We start from the raw sequence: 17500 nt of genomic DNA, 5'->3' as shown, positions 1-17500 counted from the left end.
AGGATGGCATCCGTGTGGTCCTCAGGTTTTTGAAGACTAAGATTTATAGTCACAAATAAATGAAAGCAGAGCCGCTGATCCAGATTTCACACATGTTAATGGACAAGTTAGGACTACAATCTGCCAAACCCTTCATTTGTAACCATGCTAAGTTGGTGAAACAAAAATCGAACCCCCGAAATTGATGAGGCAGCAAGGCACAGTTAAATTTCCATCAAGGCAAATGTTGCACGACCTATTGGCAACGCTTGTTCACCACTAGTATCCCAATTATTACTCTGCACACCCGAAGGGAAAAGCAGAGTTTAGCAATTACTTCATGTCTGTCTGTCTGTCTGTCTGTCTACAAACATCAGGCGATGATTGAGGAACAACTCGATTTCATTTGAATGTTATATTTTGGACACAAATCAGAAAATGAACCTGCAGTTTAGCGGTGCGTTGGCTCTGAGTTAGTCCCGATCGCACATGTGCCAAGAGCAGAGAGATAATTATTTTTTACTCTGTCTGCCTATCTGGTAGTCAGACAAAATTGTAAATCATTCCAAACTGGAAAGTTATTATTTTTAAGGACTTCATAAAGGACACAAACAGGCACAAAGAACTAATGTAACGTGTTAAATATGGTGGTGCAAAAGATGCTGCATCAATAATGGTAAATTTCCAGAATATTTTTTCTGGATCTTTTGATTTTATTTCAATTGAATTATATACTCCAACATGAGAACACTATTTTTTTAATTTTTTTTTATAACTTCCAAAACCCTTCCATTTAGCAGTATTGGACAAAGTATTACAGCATGTGCCAAATTTGGTGATTGGCCAAGGGGGTATGGAATTGTCCAGAACTCAAAGATTAGGAAACACACACACACACACCAGGCCCACTTTTTGTCATGTTGTTTACTGCTGGAATCTTATTTTGAAGTTCTAAGAAGAAGGAACAGTACAGTAAGGGTATATTGACATCAGTTGCCTGGAGCCCACCACAGTGCACCCAGCTTCGCACAGCCAATCAGCAACGTCTCATGACTTGTCTCCAAGTCACATGAAGCATAGTTCATGCTTGCTTTGCCTGGGCATTTATCAATGTGGGCAAGAATGATTTTTTTTTTGACCCTGCACTGCCTGGGTCCTTGGCAATTGATATGGTACCATTTTCAATTTTTTGTGACCAGTGGTATGGGATGAGATCCAAAAATGACAGACTCTGGATCTTATTTATGTAGATAAAATACCAGGATGATGTCTGTGCTTGCCCCACAATTCTCCTCCCCAATCCTGTAGTTGGTTTGTCGCTCCAACTGGTTGCACCCCCATGTCCCCACTGCCATGAATTTAAGTTGGTAAACTGTTCAGTTAAATGAATGTGGTGTCATTGTAGCACAGGTTTGATGGGCCAAATGTCCCCCGAGGTCTAAATTCCGTGTGAATCAATTTAATACATACCACTACGCTGAAAAGCAGCAGATAAAACGCTTCTGGACATCCCCGGTGCCTTTAATAAGCAATCTTTAGTGGCCGTCTATATATTGCGTACTCACCTATAAATTACATCTGCATGCTTTGTCTGGACATTTATCTCTCTCGACTTGTATAAGAAAATTTGTTTGTCCAAATCAAAAAAAATTGACCCTGCACCACCTAGCTCCTTGGTGATTAATATTGTAGTATTTTCAACTTTTTGCCTGGTATTGGCTTAATGGTTAGGGTGATGGACTTGGGATCCTAGGATCCTGAGTTCAAATACCCCTTGGCTGAAGAATTAATTCCAGGTGGGGTTGACTCTGCCTGTCATCCTATCCTTCTGAGGTTGGCCAAATGAGTGCCAGCTTGCTGGTAAACTGTGTTGGAGTGGTGACCCATCCAGGATTGTGTCCGAGAGCCAAGTTGATTGCTTAGGCAGCACCAATGCTCTGAACAGAGTATGGTCCAAATGGATGGATGGATGGATTTTCAACTTTGTGGTACATGTGATTTGAAGGAGAAGCAAAACGAACAGAAAGACATTGGGTGTATATGGATGTACACACATACATAGTGCCGATAGAAAGTCCACACCTCCTTTCAAAATTTTCACCTTTTGTTGCCTTATCGCCTGGAATTAAACTGCATTAAATCAGACTCTTAGCCTCCGCCATCGAAGGTGAAGGAGGTTATGTTTTCACCCCTCTCTGTCTGTTTGTCTCTGTGCAGGATATCTCAAAAAGTTTGGATGCATCCAGATGAAATTTTGTGGGCAGGTTGGGTGTGTGACAAGGACGAACTGCTTAGATTTTGGTAAAGATCCGAATCTGGATCTGGATATGAGAATTATTTAATCTTATAAGTGATTCTTGATCAATGAGAGATAGGGCCAAAAACGATATTATGTTTGGAGGGGGGGCGGGGTAAATGGAGGAGTTTCCTCGGAAAGATAGGACTGTATAGAGTTGCTTGGTCCGTGGACGTGCAGGAGAAATCTCGATGTAAATTAAGTGGAGAAACTGTGGGCTTAAGTGTTACGTGTCACCACACAGGGGGTGGTGCTGTGTTAAATTAGGTAGGGTTTGAGGATAATTTCTCCCAGAATGTGATTGCCGCACGTGACCTTTTCCTATGTTTTTGCATTTCAAAACTGGCGATAAAAAGGGATCACGTCCTTAAAACAACTGACCTGCACATCCAAGCAAGCAAGAAACCCCGCCTCCAGGAGGAAAACTCGCCAACCAGGTTCCTGGAGTGGATGATTGATGTGCATGACGTGAGAGAAAAGGAGGGAGAGAGGACTGCGGTTTGATAGTCTCATGTTGGGTGACAAGAAGGCAGTTGAGAGGAAGGTTGGGAGCGGGACAGAAGCGAGAGAGGCAGGATCAGTGGTTGCAAGAGAAGGGCATTACAGTTGGCTTCCCCTCGATGCAGTGAAGAAGACTGCATAATTCTTGTGTTTGTGCTGAGGCAAATTGGCTCGTGTGATGGAGCAAAAGACACTGGCTATGGACTGATGGGCTTGATTGTGTGAGACCAGTCTCGAGGAGTCTCGTGTTGTGCCATCGGAGGAAGATGGCGCCATTTTGTAAAGCAGCAGCATCAGCTAGTGCAATCAACGAAAGAAGTTGCATGGCAATTTCTGAGCCTTGGTGTTGAGTATCGCCACCAGATTTGCCTCCTCTACATTTGCCCGCCCAGAGAACGGCTGGGCGCCATTTTGGGCGCATTTTCCCGTGCAGTGATAAAGTGGTTTGGTGACCTTCAAGGTTCCGAAACTCACCTCTGGGCACACAGCTATGTGCCGGGATAAAGGAGGGATTTTCCTTTTATTATTCTGTTCCCTTGTCTGTATTGAAGTCTGTGTGGAGGTGCCTCGAAATTAGATTTAGTTTTTACCTCACGTTCCATTTTGATTATTACCCTTTGAATTATTACCATCGTAAATATTTGATTTATTTTCATTAAACCCCATATTTATTTAAGTTGCTTGTGTTGTTTATTTGTCGTGAGTTAAAGATAAACCCCGCTGTGCTGTGCTTCATTCTGTTACGTGTATTTGCCGCCCTTCCATCCCGCACACCCCATAATCTCTGAGAATCTCAGATGTAAGCCTCCACGGGAAATCGTTTGGCAATCTTTCCAGGTAAGGGAAAAACCCCTGGATACGACAATATATAGCATGAAATTTCAAAAACTTATTTGGCCCAATGCGGCCAAATTTGTTCTCGTGGATCAGGAATTACGTAGCGGAGGTATGTGCAATTCCGAGTGCCCTTCTAGTTCCACCTTTCTTCACACATTGTAACCCACAACTTCTGAGTGAAAACCGAATTCTAAAAATTTCAGAAAATTAATTAAAAATACAAAACTAGAATACCTTGGTTGGACAAGTGTCCACCCCCCTGAGTTAATACTTGGTGGAAGCACCTTTGACAGCAACCACAGCTGTGAGTCTGTTGGAATCGGTCTCGACCAACATTGCACACCTTTATTGGGCAATATTTACCCATTCTTCTGTACAAAACTGTTTAAGCTCAGTAAAGTTGTGTGATGAGCATTGAAGGACAGCAATGTTCAAGTCATGCCTCAGATCTTTGATTGAATTTAGGTCGGGGCTCTGACTGGGCCACTCAAGGACATTTACCTTTTTGTTCCTTAGCCACTCCAGTAGAGCTTTGGTTGTGTGCTTCAGGTCGTTGTCATGCTGAAAGGTGAACTTCCTTCCCAATTTCAGCTTTCTTGCAGAGGGCAGCAGGTTTTCCTCCAAGATTTTTCTGTATTTTGCTCCATCCATTTTCCCTTCTATCCTGACAGGTGTCCCAGTCCCTGCTGATGAGAAACATCCCCGTAACATGATGTCGCCACCACTCTGCTTCACAGTGGGGATGGTATTCTTTGGGTGATGTGCTGTGTTGGGTTTGTGCCAAATGTAACGGTTTGCATTTCGGCCAAAAAGTTCCATCTTGGGTTCGTCAGACCACAAAGCTTTTTGCCACATGGCTTCAGAATCTCCACAGTGTTTTTTGCAAACCACAAATAGGACTCAAGGTGGGCTTTTTGAGTAATGGCTTCCTTCTTGCCACCCTACCATGCAGGCCAGACGTGTGGAGTGCTTGGGATATTGTCCTCACATGCACACAGTGGTCAGTCTTTGCCATAAAGGCCTGTAACTCTTTCAAAGTTGCCATTGGCCTCTTAGTGGCCTCTCTGATCTGTCTCCTCAAAACTTGGTCATCCAGTTTGGGGGGATGGCCTGATCTAGGCAGGGTCTTGGTGGTACCATACACCTTCCACTTCTTCATGATTGTCTTGACTGTGCTCCAAGGGATATTCAAGGCCTTTGAAATATTTTTATACCCCTTCCCTGACTTGTGTCCTGACCCAGAGGTCTTTTGAAGGCTCCTTGGTGCTCATGGTTGAGTTTTTGCTGTGAAATGCACTCCCTAGCAGAGGGAACCTACAGGAACAGTTGATTTTATTCTGAAAGAATCAGAATCACTGCAATTTTACATAGGTGGAGTCCAATTAACTTGGTGTGTGATTTTGAAGGTGATTGATTTACACCTGAGCGAATTTACATTTGCTACTTTAAGGGGGGTGGCCATTTATCCGATCAAGATATTCTAGTTTTGTATTTTTAATTACTTTTCTGAAATTCATGGAATTTGTTTTTCACTTGGTAGTTGTGGGTTATGTAGAAATGAAGGTGGGAAAAGTCTGATTTAATGCAATTTCATTTCAGGCTATAAGACAACAAAAGGTTAAAAAAATTTAAAGGTGGTGTGGACTTTCTATCGGCACTGTGTTTTCATACATACATACATACATACATACATACATACATACATACATACATACATACATACATACATACACATGAGGGTTGTTACAAAAATAATGCCACTTGTTTTATTTATTACGAAATGTAATTCCAATTACAACTAGAAAGCATCTGAAAATGCAAAGCCCATCCGCATTGTATTTGGACTTCTTCTTCTTCCATATGCTAAATGGTACCTTTGACATTTTGACCTTTTGACAAAATTCTTAATTTGTCTTCTCCATATTCTCATAATAAAGCCCTGTTGAAAATTTAATAACAAAAGGTGAAATGCTAAAAAAAGTTACAGACCAGACAGTCGCACAGCCAAACAGACAGACATACAGAAGTGATTGCAAAACCCCACCTACTGCTGCATGGAGGATGTGATAATTACAGGGAGTATGCAGACCTATGTGGCATCGCATCAACCCAACTCTTGTTTTCTGCTGTCACTGCGGACGCAGGCCGACCACTTTGAGGCTTGTCGTCGATATAAGTTTCCCCGCCTTTGAAATGCCTTGTCCAACGTCTCACGGTGCTAACATCAATGGTAGAGTGTCGCACACATTCTTTAATTGCCGATGAATATCCACTGAAGGAACCTCTTCCGCAGTAAGAAATTCAGTAACCTTTCTCTGCTTCGTATGCACATCAAGCAAGGCAGCCATTTTGTAAGCGTGGTGTGATGTTGTCATGTGACAGATCACAGTGCCGCTCAACTTAAAATTGGCAGGAGATACAAACCTTTCATTATGATATTGCGTAGCTTTCCTACCACTCTTTGGTTACGAACTGAAAAATAAGAGGCATTACTTTCGTACCGACCATGGATATATACATACTACCTTGCTAGCTAAGGAAAATTGTATAAAGTTAAACAAGGTAAGCTTTTTGCTGTTTCAAATGCGATGCAGGTTCCTCCACAGCTGCAGACATATCCAAGTAGCACATGCAAGACAATCCCAATGCTACACCTACGTCTACCCCTCCCCCGCCCCCCCCCCCCCCCCGCTCCTCAATCAGCCACCAGACTAATTTTATCGCGTATTGATGAGTAGACAAACGCGCAGCAGTGTGGTTACCAAACATGAACCAGGCACATTGCCAATAACAGTCAACATATAAATACCGAAGGCCCAATCACGTCCTTCACCCATAATTGGAGAGAACAGATGACCTCTTACCTTAGGAGTTATCCCCAGCCTATGGCTAGGTCGTTAGAATGAGTTATCATTCTGCCCTTCTTGCAACATGAAGCTGCAAACAGCAACAAAGAAAAGCTACACAGGGTAAGCAATTAAGGGTGAGAGATGTGATTGGGCTTTTGGTATTTAAATGTTTTACTGCTATTGGCATTGCACATGTTTAGCAGCCTCAGTGGTGCACATTTCTATGTATGCGGTCGCTGACAACTCACCAATAAGTGATGAATTCAGTCTGGCGACTGTTGAGGGAATGTAGCATTTGGGTTCGCATGCATGTGCTACTTGTAAATGTCTGTAGCTGTGGAGGAACCTGAGTAGGGTTTGAAAAAGCAAATGGCTTACCCTGTTCAGTTTTTTGCACCTTTCGTTGGCTAGAAGGGCAGAGTGGCAAATAATTATAAAGTCATAGCCACAGCTGGGGGTCATTAATTAGATGAGAACTGATTGGATGCTCCCTGAAATTACGAGTGAAAGACGTGATTGGTCTTTCGTGTGTGTGTGTGTGTGTGTGTGTGTGTGTGTGTGTGTGTGTGTGTGTGTGTGTGTGTGTGTGTGTGTGTGTGTGTGTGTGTGTGTGTGTGTGTGTGTAATACGAGTATATACATGTGTATATCATGTTGTTGTTCAAATCCCATATGTTAGCCAGTTAATTTGCTTCTATACTGTACTGTCTTAATTTGTCCAAATACTACTATTTCATGTCGTGTGCACTAATACCTGCTAATGTCTTTGACCTACAAACTTACATACAGTATGTACTAACAATGTAAATTAGTATAACACTGTATACACAACATAGAACAATTTAATTAAACACTGTAAATGTGCACTATCTGCATTGTATGTGTGTGTAGCATTCGTTACATATTAAAATGCGTTAATACAAAAATGCTTTCATGAAGTAAGGCATTGCATTGTGTGCATTCACAGTAGCAGAACGCCTGGCAACATAATTTTTTTTTTGTGATTCTATATTATAAACAATTACAATAAAAATATTGGACATGCTCTAACATATTGCATATCTCTCAATATTTCATAAAACACAATAAGCAGGCTATGTCCTTGTGAAGCAATGTTTATTTCAAGAGGATTATTTATCTACACTTTCAGGCCAACCATTTAGCACACATCATTTTGCAGGGAACAGGGTCTAGAAATGAAACATGGATGACTCAACTGCTCATTCTCTTGCAGTGCTGAGGCCTTTCCTGTGTGCTGCACCTCTCAACCTGACGTGGGTAACGACGGGTCTAGGCCGATGGCATTCCTAATCAGACTCTGGCCAATAGGTCAAGGGTTCCACGCCTCTGACCCCCGGTTCCAAAGTGCATCAAATGGAACAGAAAACGTGTCCTCTCAACGACCCCGCACTTTTGCGACACCCAGTCCAAGAAACACTCTCTGTCAAGCAGACAGGCCGCGATGGCCGATAAGGCGTGTGCGGCGTCGGGTCGATCCGGCGCCGCGGTGGAGTCAACGCACGTCGTCCGTGGCTCTCGACGGGCGGTTTCGGTCCATCCAGCGGGGGTTCTCGGACTTGCTTTATTACATCTCTTGCAGTTAGCCCACGTCCCTTATTCTCGGTCTTCTGCGGGACGCGTTCCCAGGCGAGATGCACAAAGAGTGGCCGATGTTTGACCTCGGCCTCTCCCTGGCCCGAATTTGTGCTCGGGGCATATTGCTTAGAGTGTTGTTATCACCGCCCGTGTGTCTGTAGCTCCTTGGAACCTGTCGCCCCTTCTCTCGCATGCATAGCAAGCAATATGGACCAGCAGCTTGATGCTCGTTTGAACTGTAATGTACACCTCATGTACATTTACCTCAAATGTACATCATGTGTTTGAACTGCTTTGGTGGAGGTTGGGCCTCCAGACATGCCTAAAAAGTTTGCCGAATGACTTTTCGCTCATACTTCATTGCAGCCCGTCTCCAACAAAGAACAACCATGCTGTGGAAAACATCAAATAAAACTAAAATAATTATTTGACCAAGACTCGTTTCAAGCACATTGTTTGACAATATAACGTGAACAAGTCAGCAAAAGGTGTGCTTTTATTGCATGCACTTGGGGTGCAGTTTCTGACCACCTAAAGCCGAGCACGGTGAGTAAAATTGTTGCGGTTCCGTTTTTTAATTTAAAAGATATTTTACGACCGCCATAAATTGTATGCAGTTGCGTTCAAATTGGCCCAACAATGTCAAAGAAAGTTGGCGCTGCAGCCGGATTGGTGCAAATAGTCTTTCCAAGAGGGAACAAATGACAAAGATGGCAAGTTTTGAAATTTTCTCTCTTTCATATACTGTAATATAAATTTCAGGAACAAATAATTTTCCTATCCGATATAGCTGTTTGCGCATAACGATTGTAGCATGCGGTTTCAGGCAACAAGGAACACAGAATGCTGGAAAATGAAATAAAGTTTAACGAGGACCTCGTATATTCGAGTTTGATCGGTAATATTGAGAAACATATGTTGGAAGCAAAAAATAATGAAATAGTTCATTATTCCAGGAAAAGTTTGCAAATGTTGTCAGTAATAGTAATGAAAATAAATAATAATAATGATAAGAACAATAATAGCATTTGCCTTTATATTAGTGTCAGTCAAGTGCAAATCATGCGAGGCCACAGATTTACTGTTCAACCCGAGCATATTAAGAATTCTAAACCCTAATTAATAGGCATGTGTAAATAAATAGAAATTAAATAAACTATGCACACATACAAATATATGTTTTTACATTACCAATGACAATAATTTGACGACATGATGAAAATAAGGCTCATAATCACGAATGCTTGCGTTAGGTATCAATCCTGAGCCATTTGAACGGTTTGGCTCACTTCTGCAAAAGTTCCGTACATTTGCTGTAAATGGCGAAACTTCAACCTCAGAGCATTATTTGTACCTGTTAACCTCTCACTAAAGTGGTGTGTCTTAAAATCCACCCGAGACTGTGTTACACACTCTTTCAATAGAAACGTACATTAACGTAACAGCAAGTCGTGAATAAAATTCATTTAAAACTTTATTGAATCTGTTGGCTGATACAGTTTCAAATGTAACATTTCTATTTCAGATGATACCACATTTTAACTGATTGTGAGGGTGGATGCACTCATGTTTCACACTTGATACCACACATAGTTCAACAGCAACAGCTTTCCATTTGTGCTTCTAAAAGATATAATAATGTCAAATAATTTAATACTGTATGTATGTACATCATGAGAACATGTCAGGCAATGAAGTACAACATCCTGAACAAAGCTCTGAATATGTAAGAAATAATAAATTAGACATAAAACATTTGGATTAATATACAGTGTGTGCATGTGTGAGTATATATATATATGTAGACACAATCTTACTCAAAATCATGTTGTTCTGAGTTGGTGTGTGCGATTGGCAGTGAAAGTATTGCGGATGAAGTAACATCATACTTTTTCTTCCAACGTGATGCTGAAAGATTTCATTTCCTGACGTGTAGCTACAACTTGCATTTTATACATAACCCTGTATTAAAAGCAAAACATAGGTAGGTTTACAATTCACAATATATATATATATATGTATATATATATATATATATATATATATATATATATATATATATATATATATATATATATATATATATATATATATATATATATATATATATATATATATATGTATATATATATATATATATATATATATATATATATATATATATATATATATATATATATATATATATATATATATATATATATATATATATATATATATATATATATATATATATATATATATATATATATGTATATATATATATATATATATATATATATATATATATATATATATATATATATATATATATATATATATATATATATATGTATATATATATATATATATATATATATATATATATATATGTATATATATATATATATATATATGTATATATATATATATATATATATATGTATATATATATATATATATATATATATATATATATATATATATATATATATATATATATATATATATATATATATATATATATATATATATATATATATATATATATATATATATATATATATATATATATATATATATATATGTATATATATATATATATATATATATATATGTATATATATATATATGTATATATATATGTATATATATATATATGTATATATATATATATATATATATATGTATATATATATATATATATGTATATATATATGTATATATATATATGTATATATATATGTATATATATATATGTATATATATATGTATATATATATATATATATATATATATATATATATATATATGTATATATATATATATATATATATGTATATATATGTATATGTATATATATTACATTTTGTGGTCCACTGGGAAAGTTTGTCTGGCCTTCTGTGAGTTTGCACTTTCAAACAGATAACTTTGTCTTTTCGGTTTCTCCACTTTTACTCTGTGTTCATAATGGCAACTGTAGATGTATTGTGTGTGATTGTTTGTTTGTTTTATTCCTGCCCACCAATAAATATATAGCTCTTATCGTCTCAAGAGAGAGAGTTTTGTGTACATATGACCCCATGGTGAACTTAATATGGATACATTTTACTTTGGGATCTGCTTTGTATGGATTATTACGGTGAGATGATTCACATAACTGGTTGGGACATCGCCGCAGTGACCCCAGGCCCTGTGGGCACCGATTTGACCTTGGTATTGGGCAATTTGTGATCCTTCTTCCACTTCATGCGCCGATTCTGGAACCAGATCTTGATCTGGCGTTCGCTCAGGCACAAGCTGTGGGCAATCTCGATGCGCCGCCGACGAGTCAGGTAGCGGTTGAAGTGGAACTCCTTCTCGAGCTCCAGGACTTGGTGCCGGGTGTACGCTGTTCGACAACGCTTCAGCTCACCCCCCGAGTAGCTGCCGTTGACTGCGTGTGCGACAAAAGGGGTTACATACTTCACGACGGCAGACAAACACGGAGAAAAACGCAGCCAAATTGATGCAGGCCTTGATGTGCGCGGCCTTTGATGGGCGCCAGCGAACTGGCTCGGTTAGCAGCCGTTCGCGAAATTCTCGGGCCAGGCGCCGGCTGCGATTTTACGAGCTCCAAAAGGGCCGATCGGGTGTCCGGCTCCATTGGACTAATGGACACGCCGCGCCGAGAGCCGAACGATCGGCGTGTCAATTTGAAGCCGTAAAAATTTATGGCGCGAGCAATCGTGGGTCACGCGCGCGCTGCCGCCGTTCCGCGTGCGCACGCTCTCCGTCACGCGCCTTTGATGAGACCGAGGAAAGACACAATGGCCGCGTGATGTCCCGCACCCTCGGACTCACCCGCACTGACGTGGATCCTTTTCATCCACGGGTAAACAACTGGCTGCGAGGCATCCATCGGGAACGAGCAAACAGCGCTCTGCTTGTCCGCCACACCGTCCGATAATCCCACAGCGGCTCCGCTCTCGTCCGGCGCATCCATGGCGGCCTCCGGAGTCAGTGTCGGCCTCGAGCCACGTAGAGGTTGTGCTGAGGACCCAGCTTGCCCCGCCAGGGCGCCACAGGCTGCCGGATCTCGCCAAGGTGCTCGACAAAGCGCCGCGGGAGAAACAGCCCCGGCGCTTGCGCACGGCCGGTAGTACTCGGTTCGGAGGTCCGGAATGTAGCTTCCCTGCACATAGTCCTCGCAAGGAGGAAACTTGGGCTCCACGCACTTGCCGTTTGTCAGAAAGGCGCTCATGCCCATAAATTGACGCCTCTCAGGATGATATACAGAATCACAATTTTTTTCCTCAGCGTATGTCGTTTTGACGCTGCTCCTTAAACACCTCCTCCACCACCACGGGCAGCAGTGCAAAGTTGAGACATCACGTGATCGTGCAGCAGCCAATGGGATGGCACAAATGCATGCATGACGAGAACTGCCGCTCTGACAAATGGGGCACATTTTGTGTCATTGGGGTCGCCTGCTGGAGGAGACTCGACTCGAACCGGGCACGTAAATTTCAGCTCGGAAACTTCTAGCCCCACTCCCCCTCCGACCACCCTGCACAACCCATGCTCAAGTAGGCTACATTTGGCGAGGCGTTCTGCGATGAACAGGACGGGAAGAAAAGCAGCAGGGCGCCGAGAGTCAGGGTGTGGCAGCGTGAAGGTAACGCACCGTCGTTACTTGAGACATTTCTCCCCAAGCAGGAGTCTTTGTACGTCCTCATTGTTCACCATCTTTTGTCGCTGCACTCGAAACTTTGAGCCTCTACCAATGTCAACGTTGTGTTCTTCTTCCTCTGCCATGTGGATACCGTTCTTCTTCCTCCTTTAGTCCAACTTTGACAGGATGGCTTGATGACCGTCTCAGCTATTGTAGTTACATGCTTACATCCACTTCTTCGTCATGAAAAAAAATGACGTAAGCAATGCATAGGTATGGGAAAGCAAATGCAGTCTGCAGCTATTAAAAGGATTTCTCCAAATGTGTATCCTGTATGCGTGTACATGGATGGTATGACGTGAGGATGAACTTTTTTTTTTTAAGGTTAAAAAACACATGACAAAGGTGTTCTGTACATTACACATTGCTCGTGAATGTGTGTTGTCTGTAATGGAGGTGATGGAATAGAAGTTCGTGTTGATTTTTTTTTTTTATGTTTCAGGCCTTAGCCTCATCGACACAACTTTGGCCACATCGACACATCATATTGATCACATTGACACATCATATTGATCACATCCACCACCACCCAAAGGTCACATCGACAAGTCACAATGGTCACATCGACAAGTCACAATGGCCACATCAACACGACTTTGGCTGCAGTGACACATCACGTTGGTCAGATCAACATGTCACATTGGTCAGAGTCACACATCACATTGCTCACAACACATCACGTCGATCACATCGACACGTCTCATTGATCACATTTACACGACTCTGGCCACATCGACACGACTTTGGCTGCAATGGCACGTCACATTGGTCACATCAACATTTCACATTGGTCACAGTGACACGTCACATTGGTCAACACATCACGTAGGTCACATCGACACGTCACATCGACATGTCACATTGGTCACATTGACACGACTTTGGCCAAATCGACACGACTTTGGCTGCAATGACACGTCACATTGGTCACATCAACATGTCACATTGGTCACAACACATCACATTGGTCACATCGACATGTCACATCAACACATCACATTAGCCACATCAACATGACTTTGGCCGCATTGACACGTCACTTTGGCCGCAGACATGTCACTTGGCCACATCGACACATCACTTTGGCCGCATCGACAACACAACTTTGGCCAAATTGACATGACTTTAGTCGCATCAACCAGTCACTTTGGCCGCATCGCCGACATTACTTTGGCCACATCGACAGGTCACATTTGTCACATTAACATGTCACATTGGTCACAGTGACACGTCACATTGGTCACAACACATCACATTGGTCACATCGACATCTCACATTGGTCACATCAACACATCACATTGGCCACATCAACATGACTTCAGCCACATCAACATGACTTTGTCCACATTGACCCGTCACATTGGCCGCATTGACACGTTAACTTTGGCCGCATTGACACGTCACTTTGGCCGCATTGACACGTCACTTTGGCCGCATTGACACGTCACTTTGGCCGCAGACATGTCACTTGGCCGCATCGACACGTCACTTTGGCCACATCAACAACACAACTTTGGCCACATCGACAACACTACTTTGGCCAAATTGACATGACTTTGGTCGCATCAACCAGTCACTTTGGCCGCATCGCCGACATTACTTTGGCCACATCGACAGGTCACTTTGGCCACATCGACACATCACTTTGACTGCATTGCCGACACAACTTTGGTCACATTGACAAGACTTTGGCCGAATTGCCACATCACTTTGGCCGCATCGACACGTCACTTTAGCCATATCGACACACCACTTTGGCTGCATCGACACGTCACTTTAGCCTCATCGCCAACACAACTTTGGCCACATTAACATGACTTTGGCCACATTGACAAGACTTTGGCCGCATCGACACATCACTTTGGCCGCATCGACATGTCACTTTGGCTGCATTGACAACACAACTTTGGACATATTGGCGTGACTTTTGCCACATTGACATGACTTTGGCCGCATTGACACGTCACTTTGGCCGCATTGACGTTTCACTTTTGCTGCATCAACACGTCACTTTGGCTGCAGTCACGTCACTTTGGCCGCATTCACATATCACTTTGGACACATCGACACATTGCTTTGGCCGCATTGACACGTCTCGTTGGCCGCATCGACACGTCCCTTTAGCCACATCAATGACATGACTTTGGCCGCATCGACAACACAACTTTGGCCACATTGACATGACTTTGGTTGCATCAACCAGTCAATTTGGCCGCATCGACACGTCACTTTGGCTGCATCGCCAACACAACTTTGGCCACATTGACAAGACTTTGGCCGCATTGACACATCACTTTGGCCGCATTGACGCGTCACTTTTGCTGCATCAACATGTCACTTTGGCCGCAGTCACGTCACTTTGGCCGCAGTCACGTCACTTTGGCCGCATTCACATCTCACTTTGGACACATTGACACGTCGCTTTGGCCGCATTGACACGTCTCGTTGGCCGCATCGACACGTCCCTTTAGCCACATCAATGACATGACTTTGGCCGCATCGACAACACAACTTTGGCCACATTGACATGACTTTGGTTGCATCAACCAGTCAATTTAGCCGCATCGACACGTCACTTTGGCTGCATCGCCAACACAACTTTGGCCACACTGACAAGACTTTGGCCGCATTGACACATCACTTTGGCCGCATTGACGCGTCACTTTTGCTGCATCAACATGTCACTTTGGCCGTAGTCACGTCACTTTGGCCGCAGTCACGTCACTTTGGCCGCAGTCACGTCACTTTGGCCGCATTGACACGTCACTTTTGCCACATTGACACGTCACTTTAGCGCATCAACACGTCACTTTGGCCACATCGACGACATGACTTTGGCCACATCGACGACATGACTTTGGCCACATCGACGACATGACTTTGGCCACATCGACACGACTTTGGACACATCTACACTCCAGCTATGGTGAAATCTGCATGGCTTTAGACGATTTCTATAAACATGGCTTTGGCCACAACAACACGGCATATGAGTCACATTGACATGGCATGTGGGTCATATAGACATGACACATTGGTCACATTGACACTACTTTGGCCACATCATCACATTCATCACATCGGCATGACTTTGAGCACATTGACACGGCACATTGATCGCATCGACATCGACACATTGGTCTCATCGACACGCCACATTCGTCTCATCGACATGTCACATTGGTCTCATTAACACGACTTTGGTCACCTCGACATGTCACATTGGTCACCTCGACATGTCACATTGGTCACCTCGACATGTCACATTGGTCACATCGACATGGCAAAGTGGTCACATCGACACGGCAAATTGGTCACATCGACACGGCAAATTGGTCGCATTGACACGGCAAATTGGTCGCATTGACACGGTAAATTGGTTACGTTGACACGGAAAATTGGTCACATTGACACAGCCCATTGGTCACATTGATATGGCACATTGGTCACATCGACACAACCTTGGCCACATCAACACATTGGTCACAATGACACTGCTTTGTCCACGTCGACCCAACTTTGGCCACATCAACACATTGGCTACTTTGACATGCCCTTGGCTACATTGACACTACTTTGTCGCATCGACACGACTTTGGCTACATCTACGCACCAGCTATGGTCGCATCTACTTGGCTTTGACCACATCGACATGACTTTGACCATATTGACACGACTTCGGTCACATATACACACTAGCTATGATCCCATCTGCTTGGCTTTGACCACATCTACACATTAGCTATGGTCACATATACACACCAGCTATGGTCACATCTGCTTGGCTTTGACCACTTCTATAAACACAGCTTCGCCCATTTCTACCCGGCTTTGGCCACTTTGCAGAAACGCAGCCCCCTTCACGGTCCCTATGAAACGAATTTGTGATTTCACCCTGTTACACAAATCCGACTCCACAGGGTGCATGAAAAGAGGCTTGGGCAAACCAGCCGGCTTAAAACAGGCTCATCATTGCCTTGCATCTGGAATGAAGTGAGTTAGCACAGGATGTGGGTGATGGGGATGTGCCACACAGGACAGTACAGGACAATACAGAACAGAGTATACAAACAAGGAAGAATTACAAAGTGGTCTGATATACAGGAGTGCTTCAGTGTCAATCATTCCACGATTGTATAATATGGTATGGATCGGAGTGAGGGGGATTTTGGTGTGTGTGTGTGTGTGTTTGTGTGTGTGTGTGTGTGTGTGTTTGTGTGTGTGTGTGTGTGTGTGTGTGTGTGTGTGTGTGTGTGTGTGTGTGTATATATGCATGTGTATGTATATGTATATATGTGTGTGTGTATATATATATATATATATATATATATATATATATATATATATATATATATATATATATATATATATATATATATATATATATATATATATATATTTTGTTTTCTTTATATATATATATATATATATATATATATATATATATATATATATATATATATATATAACACTGGTAATGCACATTCATACGTGGAATGGAACACGACCTTTAGTAGCCATTTCTCTAAAATTTGTTAGTGATTCCCTCCCTATCTCCCCCCACCCGTCTTTATTGCCCATGACCTTATGGAAAGAACACACGAGCCCAACTGCCTCCTCAAACCACCCGATGTTTCCCAAGCGAACTGAGCACGACCTATAGCATCAGGATACCGTCGTGGCATCTCTTCAATGCAAGGAATTTTACAAGAACCGCTGCCGTTGCGATGATCATTGTGTGCGAGTTGT

The 17500-nt window shown here is 42.3% G+C and overlaps 3 protein-coding genes across 9 annotated transcripts in view; 1 reads left to right on the top strand and 2 right to left on the bottom strand.

Moving 5' to 3' along the window:
* The window catches only part of LOC147032367 (uncharacterized), a 284195-nt gene that overhangs the window by 34842 nt on the left and 231853 nt on the right, over positions 1 to 17500 (top strand). The window contains exons 1-3 of one of the 3 annotated variants that reach the window (XR_015055132.1): positions 12554 to 12693; positions 12862 to 12963; positions 17347 to 17500. The exon at positions 17347 to 17500 is cut by the window's right edge and continues 609 nt beyond it. The exons of 1 other annotated variant lie outside the window; for it this stretch is intronic. The gene's annotated coding sequence lies outside the window, so the exon portion shown is untranslated. Of the gene's footprint in view, positions 1 to 12531; positions 12694 to 12861; positions 12964 to 17346 lie in introns of those variants that run through there. One more of the 3 variants, XR_015055133.1, reaches the window with a different exon arrangement.
* LOC147032371 (homeobox protein Hox-D3a-like) overlaps positions 1 to 17500 on the bottom strand; it is a 196996-nt gene that overhangs the window by 139172 nt on the left and 40324 nt on the right. The gene's annotated exons all lie outside the window — the stretch shown is intronic.
* LOC147032374 (homeobox protein Hox-D4a-like) lies at positions 10905 to 12486 on the bottom strand. Its single transcript, XM_085869952.1, has 2 exons — positions 11880 to 12486; positions 10905 to 11472 (listed from the first exon to the last, which is right to left on the bottom strand). The coding sequence occupies exons 1-2, from the start codon at positions 12484 to 12486 to the stop codon at positions 11189 to 11191; spliced, it is 891 nt and encodes a 296-aa protein (XP_085726078.1). The 3' UTR covers positions 10905 to 11188.

This window comes from Eptatretus burgeri, chromosome 2, assembly GCF_056783735.1.
Source record: "Eptatretus burgeri isolate ZD-2024b chromosome 2, Ebu_testis_v1, whole genome shotgun sequence".
Lineage (NCBI taxonomy): Eukaryota > Metazoa > Chordata > Myxini > Myxiniformes > Myxinidae > Eptatretus > Eptatretus burgeri.
The sequence above is the reverse complement of the archived record's forward strand: the minus strand, read 5'-3'. Positions and strand labels throughout refer to the sequence as shown.